Consider the following 18126-nt stretch of genomic DNA (forward strand, 5'->3'; position numbering starts at 1 on the left):
TCTCTTCCAACCTTCTGATTCTGTGATTCTGTGAGACTGCAACCACGGCTCTCTCTAGAACACTGGAGACTGATTTATCTTTATTTGTCTCTTTTTTCATGTGTCCAAAGGCTCTGTGCATCAGCTCTCTGGCTGCACATAGCTTGCTTTCAGCCTTGCTTCCCTTCTAGGCAATACCCCTGAGCCAAGGCAGGCTCCCACTGGGAGTGGTTTTTTTGATGACCATGTTCTGCATGTGATGAAGAAGCTAAGAATATGGAAAATATGGACATTTTCAGGCTCTTTCACACCAAAACCTCCACCAGCCTGCCTGGAGAGAATGGTACCTGAACCCCCTTGGCAGAACCAAACCCACTGGAGGTGAAATGTCCTCACAGGGCTCTGGCCAGCGCTGCCTCCCTCCACCCTCTGTACCCTCCAACAAAACACAGCGGTTTTCATCCCCCTGTCCCAAAATCAGAGAGCTGGAGCAGGATGCTGAGCAGCTGTGCAGCCAGATGTGGGACCCCACAGCCATTCAGTGCCCACACTGGGTGCCCCCATGGGCTCGACCGAAAGCAAAGGAGACGTGGCAAGAGCGAGGGGTCCAGTTCAGAACTCTTTAATACAAGCTTATATTGTTTGTGTTTCTGATTCTCTGTTCTCCCAACATCTGGGGACATTAACCCTCATATGTGTGTGAGCATGTGTATGAAGATATATACAAAATCACACAGTTAAATATTTAAGCATACAAGGTATTATATATTTATATAATATAGAACTTTAGGGTATAGGAATCAACAATGGCAAAATATTTCTGATGAATCTGACATAACTTTTTTTTTTTTGAGTGAAACATGACCTGTTTTTGAAAGACCAGAGGAAGTTGTTGCTTATTCAAAGAAAGAGAAAAAGCTGTATAAAGAAATTCTGTGAAAATGATTTAAAAAACATCATGAACCAAAAAAGGACAACTGTTAAAAACTGTATTGAAAAAAAAAATAAATTAGATGAACAATTGTGTAAATATAAATTAAAAAAGATGACAATCTTAATAAATAAGCTTTACTATTTACATCTTTATATATTGCTTGGAGACTTAAATTAGATCCGTTAAAAACAAACGAACGCAAAATAAAACCCAAAATTGGAGCAGCAAACGTACAGGCGTGAGGTACAGAATTAAGGGTTGAACTGTATTTTGCTTGTTTCTTTTTTTTTTTTTTTTTCTTTTCTCTTTTATACAGTAGACCAGTAGAATTCTTGTGAAAATAGATCCTCAGCACTTCATTGGAGTATTGGTTGACGTGGCTTCCAAAAGGTGCCAAGAAAGATTCCATAATAATAACAATAATAATAATAATAACCATAATAATCATAATAATTATAATAAAAAGATACAATATGATACATAAATATGGAAGAGCAGTTGGTAATATGAATACATTTTTCTCTAGACGAGATCACAGTTTTATTTGTAAATATTACACTGATATATATATAATATTACACATATAATATTATATATATATCACATATATATTTATATATATATTTATATATATAGTACGGCTCAATCCTGCTCCCAGTGAAGTCAACAACAACAAAAACCTGTGTTGACTCGATGGGAGCAAAATTCAGCCTCTCATCTGCAGACAGGTACGTAATTACAGAGGCCGTACAATGCAAACTCCACAATGGTTCCAATTCCCTCTTGAATTGCTGGTGAAATGTTTTGTTAAAGCCCTGGTTCTTTGCACTCAGAAGATGGAAACTTGGTGGTTGAATGTGGCCTCACCAAAAGAAGGAAAAAACAGAAGACTAAAAACTAAGCCAGAATGGGAACCAAAGACAACTTGGACTCGTTAGCTCCACATCTCGACCCAACAGGACTAAAACTACCAACAAGTAGCACCAAGACTCCTCACTCAACACCTGAAGCCAACCCAAGCTCTTGAGTGTGGCCTCAGAGGAAGTGATTCTCACTCTCAATGAATCTTGGCTGTGTAGATCCGGTGAAAAGGGGAAAACTCAGTTTGCCAAACGAAGACAGAAACAAAACATTAAGCCTCGCTTTGCTCCTGCTAAAAGGAACAGGGGGGTTTGAAGCCCCCCAGGTGGCAGGAACAGCCCAACACTAAATCCCTATTGCCCAAATTGACCTTAACTCCAAGGAAATACATCTTGGGCCACCTGGACCTGCTCCTGCTGATGTTCTGCTCATTGCTCCCACTGAACTCAGTGGTCAAGTTCCTCCAGGGAAATGGGACTGCTCTCAGGGCTTCAGTATGCCCAGCATATAAGGTCACCTGGAGTCAGGAGTGCTGCTGCACCCTCAACAGGGAGATGGCCCTCCCCAGAGGATGGGGTAACATGGAAAAAATCTAAAACTGATCAGCTCAGCTGCACCACTGAGACCAAAACGGGGCCCGCAACCATAAAGCTATCTAGAGCATATCACTGCAAGGCATGTGGTCCTCTCCCAGTGATATGAACATGCCCATCAACTCTCACTGGGGCCTCCAGGGACTGGGCAAGATGCTGCTGAAAGGCTGGGAGTTTCCATGGCATCCAAAAATAGTTCAAAGGCCAGACTTCCAGCCCTGAAAACCTTCTGGGCATCCCAGCCTTGGCTGACTTCACCTCATCCCTTTTTTGACTTCTAGTTCAGCCTCAAATGGGCACAATGGGCTGGAGTGTGGGAAGGGGGGCTCAGCACCCCACTTCCCCAAAATGGGAATCACCTGTCTGCTCAGGTAGCAGCTTTCTCCTTCCCCCTTCACTCTCTCAGCTCTCCGGGATTCAGACTGTGCAGTGCTTCTGAGTGCAGTAATTAGAGCACAGTGAAATACTGATTAAATGCTTATGTACAGTTGGATAACGTAAAAATAAGCACAAATACACACTTAAAAAAATAATCTGGAAAAAAAAAAAACAAACAAACTCCACCCCCTCCCTCCCCCCACAAACAACAATATACCAGGGGATCACCCCTTAGCCTTAGTTCCTGGACTTATCACAACACACGAGGAAAACAAAACCAGACAATGTTATAAAACCTCACGGTACTTCTAGGGAAATCTACACTTAGTATCTAGCTCTCTACTCAGCTGGCAGAATCGGTGTTTTCCTTTCAAACACACAAAAATAGGCTTTGCTCTTCTTGGATTTGGATTATGCGGGTTTTCTTTTCTTTTTCTTTTCTCCATTTTCTATGGATTTTGTTGTTTTCTTTTTTTCTCTCCTATTCCTCTCTGTAAAGCCTCACACGTTATTTTTTTTTCCCCCACTTGAATCACTTGCAGCAAAAAACTTTTGTTGGCTATGGGGCTTTCTCTTTTTTTCTCTCTCTCTTTTTTTTTTTCCTTTTTTTTTCTTTTTTTTTTTTTTTTTTTTCTCTTAGACACAGGTAAAACCTAAAACAAACCGACAGTTACAACCAAGTGAAACTGAAACTAGTAGAAGGGAGGTAGCTGGAACCCGATTCCAAGAATCCTCTGGTGCCATCCTCCTTTCTCAGCCTGGGGGGTGACAGCGGAAGATGCAAGAAAAGCAGGAGGACACCAGCTCAGCCCTGTCTGCGAGGTGGTGGGGAGGGAGAGGGGTAGCAGCTGATTGGAGTTTCCCACCCCACCGTGCACCATTTGCCGCTTTCTGCTCCAGCTTTCCCTCCTGCTGGCCATGGGCATCCCCCACAGCCTGGTGGCCCCACATACGGTGCAGCCCCGGCTTACTGTGACAGAGAAGATGTTGGCACTAATGTGAAATGGATTTTATGAGCAGCTAAATTTCACCAGCATCAGCACCCTCTTCTCTTCCCCCAAGCTTCTGGTTTGCTGCTGTGCTATGCTGCTGGCTCAGTGGGTGGAGGTGGGCGTTTATTTCCCTCTCACCTTCCACCCACTGCCCACCACAGTCAGGGAGGGTCTTTCCTAGGACTCCATTTGAGGCCCATACAGTGGTAGATGATGTGAGGATCCAGCTGGCCTTGCCCAAGGTTGGAAGCACAGGGGACAAGACCTGAGCATGTGTCCATTCCCCATGGCTCCCCTCCTGGCATCTGTCTGGGTGCTTGGTGCAGCACCTGAAAATTCAGAGGGGATTTGCCCCAATGGAAAAAAACTAAAACCCAAAAAAACATTGGATTTAACATCACTCAGAGCAGATCTTTTTTTCCACTCCTGATCCCATCAGCCCTACTGGAGGAGATGGACAGTGCCAACATAGTAGTTAAAAACAAAAATCAAATAGCAGCATGGAAAGCCTGCTGGTGGGAAAGGGAGTTGGGGCACCCCAGGGCTGCAGGAGGGAAGCTGAGGACTGAGGCTGTGCTGGTGAGAAGCCTCTCTCTCTTGAGCTGAGCTCAGCAAGGGCTGGTCCTGGCTGGCCAGAGGGGCTCAGCTGCCCTTGAGCTCCTGTGAGCCCACAGCAGCAAGTGGCAATGATGTCTGTACAGACCTGCCTCTCCTGGGCACTGTCCAAGTGGGAAAAGCAGATGGGGAATCTCCTCCATGCTGAGCTCTGCACTGGGAAGGGCATTTTCAGCATGCACTCAGGAGCTGAGCTGAGGCTCCCTGCTGGGATGAAACCCAGGTGGGATGGACAGGGGAAACCATGCCAAGATGCCTCAGGCATTGAGGACGTGAAGTGCTGTCAGTCTGACAGGCTTTTGAGGTTGTGAACTCTTCTGACAGGGTGGCACATGGACAAACTGCCAACAAAACAGGGGAGGGCAAAGGGACCAGAAGGAAGCAGCAACCTTTGCACAGTTATTTACTTCCCATATTGGTTAGAAGGCAAAGGGCAAAAGTGGAAGTTAATGCCACTGCTGTCTAAGCTGGGGGATGTTCAGCCTAACTCCATGGCAGGAACCCTGACCCCACTGCACCTCCCTTTCCAGGACACCCCTGCACAGAGGGGGCAGAGCCATCCACACAGCTCCCACGGTCAGGCCTTCTATAGGGATAGCTGGAGCTTCACAACAGAGAGCTCCTCACCTTTGTAGTGACAATCCCCTCTCCAGGCCTCTACTTCAGTTCTTGAGATTCTTCTCTGGTTCATTACAATAGAAATAACCCCAACAGTGGATGACAAGAACCTGGCTCCCTGCACTTATTATTCTAGATTTTTTTTTAATTTCTAGTTCTCCAAATAATTTTTACCTCCATCTCTATGAGCTAAATGACTCCTGCCCTTACCCTTCTGCCTTGCTCCAGTGCCTAAAGCAGGAGTTAGAAAAAATCTTTTTCTCTTTACCCAGTAGATTATGCAAGTCACGACAGTTCCAAGGAACAAACAAACCTAACACAGGGAGAAATGCTCTTTTGGATGTGTGGTCTCAGCAGGAGCTTGGAGCACATGCCCAAACCACACTGGAAAGATCTCTGGGATTTCCCTGGGATGGGCTGCAAAGGCAGCAGCATTGGATGCCCTGGGTATCTCAGTGACTCAATGTAATGAACCCTGTAAGGAAGGGAATCACTGAGGGTCCGGCACATGTTGCTGAAGCAGGAGGATGACAGGGAAGTGTGAGGTCTGCTGCAGCTAATGCCCTTCTTTCTGGAAGATTACAAACAGCTATAGGCTCCTGGTCTATCCCAAATGCCCGACCCACTGGCCTGGGTGCTTAATACTGACAAATATGGCCAAAATTCTAATACTGTCTCCTATGGGCCTTTCCTCATGGCAGGTGTCTCGTCCTCCTCTTCCCCTCTCCCTGGACAACAGGAGCATGAAGCAGTTGTCAGAATCAGCTCACCCCAAGAGTGGGGTGGAGGAGGCTGGAGAGCCACTTGGCAGGGTGGAGACCAGAAAGCAGATTCCTTTGGCTGGCTGGTGTCCTGTTTTCTTGCCCCAGTGCTGAGGAAGAGACCAGAGGGTTTGAAAGGCAGGTTGTAGGTAAGCTTTAAGGCAGACTGTTTGGTTGCATGGGGTTGTTTTTCACCCTGTCCTGACACAGTAAGGAAACTATTTGTATGGGACATAGCAGCAGGAGTAGCAGCAGCAGACATGCTCAAATGACAAGTGCGGGTGCGAGTTCCCCTCTCTGTGCTCCTCAGATGCAAAATCATCCATGTTCTTCCTCAATGCCAGCCCTTAGACTCCCCACTCCCTCACTCCACCACGGACCACCTGCCCAGCTCCACACAGAAACACCCCAGAAGCCCTGCAGGCTACAAGGAGGGCTTTTTGTTGGCTCTTGGAGGGCAGGGGGAGACGGAGGAGCTGTACAGAAAGGCCACTGCAGTCTGCTGAGCTGCCTGGCTGGAAGTAGCGTTCCTGTGAGGAGCAGATGCATCCCACACCTCGAGCTGGCCGGGTGCCTGGCAAGGCCCTTGCCAAGGGGCCCAGCCCTGTGGAGATCCCACCCCAACCACAGTGCCCCGAGCATGCGATACCTTGGCATTCAGCATCAGAAAAGGCTCAGCCTGGAGTGCTCCAAGAGCTCAGCCTCTTCCACCAACGGTCTGAGTTGTGAGTGCTGGGGAGGGGAAAGTGTTTTTTTGCGTTGATCATAATCTCTCACTCTTTCTCTCTTTCTCTACTTATTTCTATAAATATGTGTACATAAATAGTTTGTTTCTTGCCTTGAATCTAGATATGAACTGTTCAAATTAGGTGGGCATAACATGCTGTTTTGATACATGAAAGTCATCTTGACTTGATTCTTGGTTGGTTTTTTTTCTCATGATCACTATTTAAGATATAATTAATACATAAACCCCTACTTTGAGCTCTCCTTGGACAAAAATTAAAGGCAGACTGGTTGAATTCTAAGGGTCCCTGGTGCAGAAATGCCATCCAGTTGAGCAGCTAAATGTTAAAAACGATACCAAAAGGGATGTGGTGTCTCTCCTAGCCTGCCTTGAGCAGTGTGGTCCTCCTTTCCACGTCACTTGGCTTTACCCAAGACTGAAGCCACGGAGGTCTTTCTGGTTGTGCTCTTGGGCGTTGGGGTCCCGGCAAGCACACTCTCCTTGTAGGTCACAGGACATAGGAAACGGTGTCACCTGGGAAAGAAGCCAAAAACACAAAGGCATGAAGGAAGGAACACACCTACAGCAGCCTGGAGAACAAAAAAAAATGACCTCTGGGGTGAAATCTTCAGAGATCAGCTGCAATCTTCACTATGTTATTTTTTACAGTGATTTGTGTTAGTGCTGAGCTGGTGCTGCACGGAGGTTCCTAAGGGCCTCTGGTTTGGGTGCTGCTGCTTTATTTAAGTCCATTTGTGCATTTAACTGTGTTCTTGGGTTCAGTTAAGAATGTTTTCAAGAATGTTTTTGGGTTCAGTTCCTCAGGAGCAGAACCAAGCACTGTCTCACAGACCAGTGCAGCTGGAATGCAGCAGAGACTTCTCGGAACACCTCTCGTGCTTGAGGTCAGGAGATGCAGCTAACAGGCACTGAGGCACAGCACAGGAATGCAGTGGGAGACTGCTGCATTCACCATCTGTCATCTCTCTGTGACCCCTCTGGAGAAGCGTGGGAAGGAGCTGAAACAATAGCCTGCGATGCTTGCCCACTGAAAGCTGGTTTGTGCCTCTTGCATCACAGTATTTACCTGCAGAAAAGGCAGTGGGACAAGTGTCTCACTTGCCCTGAAGTGAATTCCCAAGAATTTCTCCCATCTGCACAGACTGAACAAATGACCTCATTCCCCTCCTTTACACTCCTTCCAAGGCAGTGCCACAACCTGTTCCAATGTTCCCAGCGAGGGCTGCACAGGCTCTGTCTGCTCCCCCTGGCTCTGCTGCCACACGTTCACTCTCCCTTTCACAAACACTTTTCTCCAGGCTACGGTGCCTGAGTCTGCCTGTTCCCTATGCATCACCCACAGCCCATCTAGGAATGTGGACCCAGCATTGTGCTGTCATCTCCAGCTAGACCTTCCACACGAGTCCCTGCCTGTCCCTCTCCAGGATGCCTTTCTCCTGACGCACACCATTTGGGAAGGAGGGGTGTGGAGCTTCATTTCACAACTGGGTAGCCTGGGGCAGGGACATGCTGACAGAGACACTAAATAGCCAACGTTCATCATCAAATCAGGGCTCAGAGAGCCTCCTCCCCTTGCTTTTGATTCCATTCACAGAAGACCCGACCCTCCAGGTGGAATAGGGCGATGACTCTTCATCAAGCCATGGCCTCGGTGACTTATGAACTAAATAACCAGTGAATAATCTGAATCTACAAATTCACAAATGTGGAGATTGCAAAGAGAAGAAAGAATCCGAAAAGTTAGAAGCTAATGAATCCAAATAACTGGCAACTGAATAAGTTTATAAACTGCAGAAAACAATAGGAGCTTAAGGGTCACTTGATCCAACAGAAGCCAGCCCAAGCAGGACTGTCTCATATCACAGTGTTATGAATATTCTTAGATAGGAAAACAGAGAAATCTGTAAACAATGGGGTTTGGGGAGGAGGCTGAGGAGGGTTTGTTTTATGACTGAGTTAAAATACTGGAAAGGAAAAAGAAAAGATACATGCAAAATAAAAATTAAAGTTTTTTTTCTGTTCAGTGTAGAAGGAAACATTTTGGTTTAGATTATCTGCTACATTTAAGGTTTGACCTTTCCCTTCAAGACAAACAAATAAAAAAGACTATTTCACAGCAAAAGTTATGTCTTGAAACAAAAACTTGTTTCACTTAGAAAATGCTCAAACAAAACATTTAAGTACGCCTGGAGTTTTCCGCTATTTTCATTTTTTTTATCCTGAATCATTCAGTTCAATCTGGATTTGGCAATGTTTTTGACTTAAAAAATCCTCCCTGATGTACAATGAAGCTACTGGTTGGAGGCAAGACCTGGGAACCTGATTCTTTCATTTGTCTTGATCAAGCTTTTTCCTCTGCCTGGCCTGGATTCCCTGTGTTTGCCTGTAACAACCTGACAAAGGAGATTAAGTAGCCCCTCCATTCAGAGGAGAGACAGGGAAGATGGATCCACACTCTGCACTGAACACAGGTCAGCCACACACCCAATTCAGGCATTTCAGTAAAGTGGCTGAAATTAGTGGTGACAGCCTACTGCACTTTGTCTCTGCTGCTGTCCAGGCTTAAGCAGGATGTGCTGCAGGCACGGAGATCCCAAACATGCTCCCATTTCACCTGCAGGGACATCAGAGCCAGGAGAGAAAGCCCTGCATGGCTCTGTCTCAGAACCACCAGCTCACATTCCCCTCACTGGCTTTCTGCTGTAACAGCAGCCTTAGACACCCAAACTGGCATGAGTTTGATGTTGCCTGAAGTGCTCTACCTCCTTAATTTCTCTCCTCCCATTTCTCCTCATGAATCCCTTGTTTTCCTCCTTGCTTTCTCACAGGATGTGCTCAGCCCTGCAGCGACCTGAAAAGGTGCACGTACAAAACTGGATTGCTGCTGCATTACAGCCAATTCCTGGGGAGATGGAGCAACCAGAGAAGAAATGTCTGGCGGTTTATTGTCTCCCAATGGTGGCCATGGCTAGAAGAGCAGAAGCTTTCTCTCTCAGGCAGAGCTGTGGCCCCCAGAGCAGGCAGCTTTGTGGCTCAGCAGCAGTTCCCAGCAGTGGGTAGCCTGATGGAGAAGGGTTTCTTCCTGATCAGATCAGTCTTATTCACTTTATGTCCCTTATGGAGGTTTTTTATGCAATTTGATTTTTACAGTGCTATTGTCCAGATAGATGAATTGTTTTGTCTTATGGCAGTGAGCTCCAGAGATCAGTTTTCTATTATGTGAAAAGGCAGAGAATTCTATGGGTAATAAGCACAGTCACAGCCACATTAGACATGACAAAATTCTCCAAAAAACTTAACAGTAATATAGGGTTTTCCACTTTAAACAACATTTACAACAAATACGCATTTGAGTTCCCCAAGGACCTGATTTCCATAGGTATTTAGGGAATTTAACCCACACACAGAATCTGCTGGGAGTGTGTGAAGTACCCAGCTCAGGGAAACTGTGAAAGCCCTTAGAAGAAGAACTGTCTGTTGCCTTGGGCTCACACAGTGACAGCCTCTGCAGTGCACAGCCATGAAATAGAGTTGCTGGATGTGCTAGAAATAATAAATGCTGATCCTTTCACTGAATGATAGCCCATTTAGGTGTGGAGCCCAGATATACATACTCCAAGATTAACTACCTCTTTTCTTTTTAAATAGGTCTGTGAAAGCCCAACTCATTACCAGGATACACGACCTGCATTGAAATTTCCAGATTTCATTGTACCCATTGTAGAGCCAGGAGTAAGGAGTCAGCTCCTCTTCCTTCAAAACAAGCCCTGCATTTCACCTATGTCCATCTCCCCATGTAGAAAACCCAAAAAATGTCTAGGAGGGTGAGAAGAAAAATCTAAAATTAAACTTAGGGCCTGTCCTGGACATTTGATAAAGTAATGCAAGATACTGTATCCTCAGACGAGCTAAAGTAGATTGAAAAAGACATAAGTGAAGAACACAGCTCCACACACCTACACACAGCTCTTGGAGATGATCCAGAGCAGTCATGGCAGTGGATCAACAATGCTCCAGGGAATGTGAGTCACACCACAACCACACTGGACCACAGACTATCCATCATCGAGAGAAAAGAGACACAATCCATCACTCCTGCCACCTGGAGTGTGCAGGACATGACACATCCTGCTCTGAACCTGGGGCAGCAAGGGCACCAGGTGTGGGCTCACAGGCTGGGCAGGAGGCTGGCACAGACAACCAGGTGTAACTCATGGGGGAAACAAAACACCTCAACCAACTCACCACCATTGCTGCACAGTGCATGACCTCAGACTTCCTTCTCCAGAAAGGCATGGGAGCCCTGAGCATCCTCTCCCACACTGAGCAATGAGACTTTGGATAAACTCAAGCTGACTCTTAGAAACAGGGCTAGATTTGTGCTGGATGCTGCGCTCCCAACTGTGGGAACAAGGGCAGCAATGCAGAACTGGGATGCAGGTCATGGAATGAGTAAGAGGTCATAACTCCTCAGTACATGCACCTATCTGAAGAGGCTGGTGACATCCCAAGGCTGATCCCTGCTGAGAAAGGCCAGTCTGTAGGGAACTGGTGGGAACGTTGACAGCAGAAATCCCAGACAGGTAGAGGGAGGGATGGAAAACAGCTCTGCAAAGGCTGCAAGCTTGTCCCTCACAGAGTCTGGTATCAGGCTGACTTGGCTGTGCCTTCTGCCCGAGCCTGGGGCTGGCTCACAGCAGCACCAGGGCAGGCAGGATCGGGCCCAGGGAGGGGGAAGCAGGGGAGGAGGGCTGCAGAGTGTTGGGAAACAGGCTGTTGTTAGATTTCAGCCCTGAAGTGTTTGCGAAATCTCCCAGACAGGCTCACTGCAGGCAGAGCCTCGGCGGGCAGTGTGGCCTGGGAGATAAGTGTGGCAGCCTGTGCTGAGTGTCACAGCCCTGTGCCTCCCCAGAGCCTCCCAGCTCAAACACCAGCCACTATTCTGTTCTCTGACAAGGCCCTTGTGGGATAAAAAAGCATCTTGGAAGGGTCTTCCCAGTGTTTTTCAGCATTGAGGTCACCAGTTTGAGATAACAGAGCAAGAGCGAGCCCCCTTTTAGCTCTAAGCGCTGGTATGTGGGTTCACACCTAGGGCACTGCTCCAGAGGGCCTGGGAAGACAAAGCTGGCAGGAAACCTCCTCTCCATGCAGCACATGCACTTCTAAAAGCCTGAATTTTCATTAAGTACCACACCATAAACTGAGCTTTCCCCCGGTGAAACCAGCAACCGCGGCACATCGCGCTCAACTCATGGAGCAGCCGTGAGTCGTAGCTCAGCCGAACCCAACAGATGCTCTGCTCTCTCCATCGTGTGCAAACTGGGAGCTGCCTCAGCAGAAGCAGTGGGAGCAGGATGGCCCAGAGCCAGCAGGGATTCCCGGGGAAGCCCAGCCCGCATGGATCCCGCATCCATCCCCGCCTGCCCGCGGAGCAGAGCAGAGCAGAGCAGAGCGAGGGAGCCCCGCTTGCCAAACCGCACGGAGCTCAGTTGCTCAGCAATCAGCTGTGCTTCCTACTCTCGTGCTACTGATTGTGCAAACATGAATGTAATTAGTCTAAATAATCACCAAAGATTTAATAGGAGCCAGACCACCCAGAGGCCAAATAGCTGGCGGTGGAGCAGGGAAGGTTTGTTCGCTGTTTTTTGTAACACTTGCTAATGAAGTGAGGTCGGATAGCAAAGCAAACACCCTCCACCAGCACATCCCCTGGGAACGCCGTATGTTGTGGGAAGCCCCACGTCCCTTGAAGCCAAGAACAGTTCTCTCAGGATAGGCAACATGTGCTGCTACCATCACTGCTTTTAATTTATTGACGCCTGGAAAGCCTCCCTGAAGGATTATGAAACCAATCTCTGAGCCCCAAAAATAAAGCTCCCATCCCAACCAACCCTGACTGGAAACGCTCCTCTCACATGGCAAACAGCTACAGCCACTGAGCCCGTGACTGAGGGCTGGTGGGGAAGTGAGTTCACCCACACTTTGGGGAGAACCCGCGTGCTTGAAGCTCTCAGCCGCTTCCAGAGGCATGAAGCAACACTCAGCATTGTATCCTGCCTTCCTCCCTACTCACCCACCATTCATTCTATCTGGCTAATTATAGAGCTGACAAACACACCCAGCTGGGGACAGGCCAGTAGTTAGGAGCAGCATCGTGGCAGGAGCATCAGTTCTGGATAAACAGGATTTCCTCAGCTGGGGTGGTCACTTAAGCTTCTAATGGCACCAAACTGCCTCAAAAACATGTTGTGGCAATGGAGAAGGATCTGAGATTGCCTAAGACAGGTCTGTGTTGCAGTCAGAGAGCTGGGAGAAGGTGCTTATTTCTCCAAAATACCAAGAAGTGGTTATTTCTGTTGGCTTAGCGGTAGGAGTGCAGACTCATTCCCTTCCCTTCCCAGGGAGACAGGAACAGCCTTTGGAAATCCCTGCTGGAGCCAGCAGCAGCCCCTCAGTTCAAAGCTCCTTTCTTTAGGCCTCGAATTCTCGGCCATAAAGTCTCTGAAGAGGTTTTGATAACTGGCCTATCTTTTAGATAAGCAAAGCTTTGGATGAATCCCACACAGCCCTCTATCTACCACAAGTCCTCATTTGTTTTCCGCCAAGGCACTTGCTGGTTTTCCTCTCCAAGGTGTTGGACAGAAATGTCAAGAGGCTGAAGGGACAGGACAATTTTTCCCTTTTTTTACCAAGTGCTATGGGGCAAAGTAGTTGAAGGAAAACCTGAGTGATAATTGAGTGAGACAGGTTTTTCTCATGGGAGCTGTAGGTTTATCCCTAAAGTGACAAAAAGGAAAGGCAGAGAGGAAAGATAGATGAAAGTTCATCCTTACAAATGGTTGAAGTTGAGGGAGTTTTAAAAAAGCAAATTTAGTGTGTTTAAATCTACAGAGATCAGACTGCAGGACCTTCAACCAGGCAAATCTGCGATCCCAGTCTGGAACAAAGTACATAAGCAGAGCCTAAAGAAAGAAATTCTGATTTCTGTAAGGCGTTTCTAGACAGTCCTGTCTAGGGAAAACTTATAAAAGGGAAAGGGAAGAAAAGAAGTGGAGGAGACAGTTACTGGAGAGAAGATTTCCTGAAATGAATCAGAGGAAGCAGCCAGAGCCTCTCCCAGCAATGCTGCACACCCCACAAGCTCCTCACCGGTGGCCAAGAGCCCAGAGACAGCCAGTTATGCCCAGGTTATTTATTTCCCTCACTCTGGCAGTGTCACGTAGGTAATGTTTTAGAAAATAGCGTCTTCTTTTATCTGCAGCAGGATACAAAGCAAGAAGCAGCTTCCTAGAGCAGCCAGGCAGAAGGGAGCTGGCAACCTGTGCTGGGTCAGGAGGGGAGGAAGATTAAAAGGAGATGGGATTTTGCTTTGTCCTTCACGGAAGACTTTATCCCCTCCAGATACACAACAGAAGCTTTCTCTCCCTTGGAGGTTGGCCCGCAATGGCCTTCCTGTCTCTCAAAGCTGCTCCTGGGTCACAAACAGGGCAAGCTGTGAGCAGCAGGGCCCTGTCCCCTGCCCCAGCCACGGATCTGCCATCAGCCCCCTGCTCCCCACACTGCCTGCCCGTGTCCCTGCTTCCTTGGGTGGCACTCTGTGCCAGCCCTGGCTGCTCGCCCGCTGCAGGGCGACGCTCATCAATTAGCGCACAACAAATAATTAAGCTGATGAATGTCTCTTTTTCTTCCTGCTTTCTGACTGCACTTGCCTCGAATTTATGCCCAGATTATGACTGAATTTATTCGTTGCCACTTGCAGCATTCAAAAGAGGCCGTTAATGATTTCTTTTTAGCTCTCCAGCGTGATTGTGAGCAGTGCAGGGCAAATACTCATTATTTCCTATCTAAGCAGCAGTGTTGATTAGTTGGTGCTCGGTCAGATAAGTCACACTGCTCCATTCCCCACTCGCTGACGGAATCCACAAGGTCATTCCCTGCTAATACTCAAATGCAAAGGGAAAACATGGGATAAGCATGGAAGTCCCTTGAGCATTTTCAGGGCAACAAAACAGGAGCGTGCAAAGTCTCACATTAAGTAAGAGGGCTTGGTTTTAAAGTGAACTTGGCTCAAAGTGTTTTGCTTTCAGGGCAGCCTGTTCACAGCACTGTGTGCAGCCCAAAGTGTGTTTGGGAGGGTAGTGGGACTGCAGTGAAACTTAAGTCTTGACAGTTTGCGGACACTAAAGATCTGAAGCCAGCTCTTACTCGACTGTTAACTCCTGAATCTTCACATGGTGCAATGTTAATCTTCAGCCCTTTCCCAAAATAATGTGTGGAGTTGCTATGTTCTTTTAAATGTGAACCATGTGTCACCTCAGCAATGGCTGCTGCGGGGAAAAGATGATAAATCTAAAGCTTTTAAAATGTCCTGTGACATTTTGGGAGAAAAACAGGTGTTGCATAAATGTTGGACATTTATGGGCAAACTTGCAGGGGCTTTAAAAGACTGACACATCTGCCACATAGTATGTAACCCTGAAAGAAAAGAAGCAAAGCAGTCTCTTTCATGTGTCTCACTCTCTCTACAACCGTATGAAAATACATCCTCATCTGGTATTGGAATTAACAGAGCTGGACTCGCCCCTCCCTATGTCTCCTCCAGGTTTTTGGCTTTTACACCCAATGTGTATTTTAAAACTCTGCCTTTTTAAGTAGGTGGCAAACTGTGCTGGAAGGATTTGGTATGCGGAGTATTTTTATTCAGCTCCTTTTTCTCTCACCTTTCATTGTTTTTCCCTTTGGAATATCTCCTGTAATGCTCCACTCATAAACCTCTTCAAAGGGAGGGCTGTATTTGAACAGCCTGGCCTGAAATCTGGTCTAAGTCAAAGGCCTCAGATGGGAAAATAACTGGGAGAGCCAAGCCCCACGGCCCCACGGCTGCTGCCGCAGGTGTCGGCAGCCGCTTTGCAGGAGCCAGGTTCTCCTGCTGCCTCCTTGACTCTGACCCCACAGCCCCCCTGGCTGGGTTATTATTCCCCCTTTTACCCTATAAATGTAATAAACTGGGACTCAGCATCTCGCTTTTAGTGTGGAAGATCCAAGGAGAAGGTGGTTTTTCCTCACTTCTCCCGGGCGCCTCATTCGGCTCCTGAGATGTTGTTGGAGTTCTGGGAGACTTTGGAAGCTGAATGCATGCCAGGTTTGTGATGGGCTCCATGGCTCAGACCTCCACCTGTGTGATCTTGATGATAGGTGATTCTAAACTGCCAGCTAGGGCAAGTCTAATTCCCCAGTCACAACGATCCAGCTCCCAGGGAAGTCTGTGAAAGCAGACATCTCCAAAAAGCTACAAAACCTCCCCCTCCATGGAGAAAATCCATCAGAGGTGTGACCAGCTGCCCGTGTCTGACCATTTGCCCTTTGCATCAAGCAGTTTTAGCACAGAGCACAGCAACCCACTGGGCTACAAAGTGCTTCCCCTCCTTGGGAGGTCACTTGGTTTCTGGGTGGCAGGGAAGCAGCAGATATTTTGAGCGTGAGTCGCCTGGCTGGTAAGTGTTCACAACTCTGTGCAGATCCCACTTGGTCTCAACTCCCTGCCCAGCAATAAATTCTGCTCCCAAACCTTAATCCTGTCCCTTCTCACCCCCCCTCATCTCAGCTCTCACATCCCCCTTGTTCCAGTTGTGCCCTCAGCTCCTGTCTTGATGAGGCTGGTTTGGGTCGGTCCCCTCCCAGGCACCTCGCTCTCGTTCCTCTGACACTGTTTGGGGTTTTTCATCGCCTGCTCTCCAGCCTGCAGGCAGTGAGATAAAGTTTCCCAGGCAGGCTGTTTTGGGAGGAGAAGACCTACACCATGCTGAGCTACCGGGCACTTCCAGCTCTGCCCTCCCGGCTGGTGGGAGGTCAGCGAGCAAGCTGTGCTGCTGTGGGGCTGCTCCTCCCAAGGAGGTGGAAAAGCAGCCAGAGATAGGAATCTCTTCTTGGAGACAGCTGATGTCTGTCATGCTGCTCATCTCTTCAGAGGTTGTTTCACCAGGGAGCCCCTTTTGGGGTCTCCGTGCCCTACTCCACCCATGGGGAACTGAGAAGCTGCCCTGCCTGGGCTTCCCTGCATGTAGCTCCCAGGGATTTTTTCAAAAGGAACACTACAATAGAGGGGAATGTTTGTCCAAAAAGAGCACAGCTAGGGAAATGACCTCTTCCCCTGCATTTTCCCCAGAGGAGAAATTAACTCCTTCCACTTGCCAGGCATGCCCATTTCCCTTCCCTGGTGATCCCAGATGGACCAGAGACAGCCCACAATGCTGAACTAAGGAAAAGAAGTCTCCAGACAAAGCTGGAGAGAGAACCTCCTTCCTCAGCTGGGTAACATTGATGGTGTCATATGTTGAGCCCAAGCTCCCTCAGGTTTTGTTATTTATTAATATGTATCAGATACTGAATGCAGCTGGATTTTTCATTCCGTTCTATACACAAATCTGGAAGATAAGGTAAAATATTCACCTGGCAGAGGCTAAAATTTTATTTTTTTTTTATTTTTGGGAGGAACCTAGTTCTAAATCCCTGCTGGTTAGAAACCTATAAAATGTTGTACTGCTCTATCACCCCAGTCACTGTCTCTAACAGTGCTCAGAAATTTGTGTTAAAGAAGCAGAAAAAAGGGGGATGTGTGTGGAGGGACTCTTCCCCAGGCTCAAACAGCCAAGGGTTCAAATATTCCTCAGCCAGAAGCTTCATCCAGATCACAGTGCCTAATAGCCACTGAAGGAGCAAAGCTCCACAAATAGGCCTGTTCTTTTTTTGACTTCAAATATATTTTTGTTCTTAATAACGCTCTGTGGCAACTCATCATATTACTCAAACACACACTGTGCCAACAAGGATGTTCTTTCGTCTGTTTGGATCCTGCTTCAAGGAAATTACCACTTCACCCCCTCACTGCTGAGTGATAAAAACCAGTGGATTTTACTTTTCTAAGCATCATCCCTACCTTAAGTAATGATTTTATAGATCTGTGTCACTAGCTTTTCTCTTTTTGCAGGTTTATGTGGTCTCTGTGCAAAAAAATATTTGGCATCTCCACCCAGTCCTGCTGCCCTGCTCCACATTCTTCTCTGTCCCACTCTTGCATGGGACAGTCAGCAGCAAGCCAGGCACAGATGGGTATACAGGGATCAAAGAACAGATCCACAATGAAGCTTTCCTTTTGCTCTCTCCTATTTTCCTAATGAAAACTATTTTCTAACCTTTAGTTTCCCTTTGGAGCCTCGAGGATGATGACAAATGAACCAGCAAGAACTCGGTGCCTATGGTGAGCTGATGCTTGGGCTGAAGATCCTTCTGAGACCTTGGACCTTCCTTTTTTGCACAAAAATAATTTTTCCAGGCACAAAGCAGCACTCAGCAAGGAATTCCCATGGGAAGAGGAAGGGGCATCCCTACCTTTTTGGTCTTGACTGTTGAGGCGCAGCAGTCCCCACCATCATAGTTGCAGAAGGCTCTGTTGTTGATGGAGTCACAGTAGTTGTCCCCCATGAAAGGCTGAAAAAGAAAAAAAAGCAGGAAAAGGCTGAGAGTGTGAACACGGATAAAATTAGCTCGTTCCTTATGGAGACAGAGTGAGAAAGTCGTGGCTGGAGAAGAGAAGGTTGTGTGGAGACCTCACAGCACCTTCCAGTGCCTGCAGGGGCTACAGGGGGAC

General features: G+C 47.5%; 1 protein-coding gene across 1 annotated transcript in view; it reads right to left on the reverse strand.

Annotated features, from left to right (window-relative positions):
* Positions 1 to 569: 569 nt before the first annotated feature.
* PAPPA (pappalysin 1) overlaps positions 570 to 18126 on the reverse strand; it is a 180656-nt gene continuing 163099 nt past the window's right edge. The window contains exons 21-22 of the mRNA XM_064727455.1: positions 17868 to 17966; positions 570 to 6992 (exon numbers count right to left, since the gene is read on the reverse strand). Coding sequence (XP_064583525.1) covers positions 6885 to 6992; positions 17868 to 17966 — 207 coding nt within the window. The 3' untranslated portion in view covers positions 570 to 6884. The remainder of the gene's footprint in view (positions 6993 to 17867; positions 17967 to 18126) is intronic.

The sequence above is a fragment of the Zonotrichia leucophrys genome, chromosome 17, assembly GCF_028769735.1.
Source record: "Zonotrichia leucophrys gambelii isolate GWCS_2022_RI chromosome 17, RI_Zleu_2.0, whole genome shotgun sequence".
In the NCBI taxonomy this organism is placed as follows: domain Eukaryota; kingdom Metazoa; phylum Chordata; class Aves; order Passeriformes; family Passerellidae; genus Zonotrichia; species Zonotrichia leucophrys.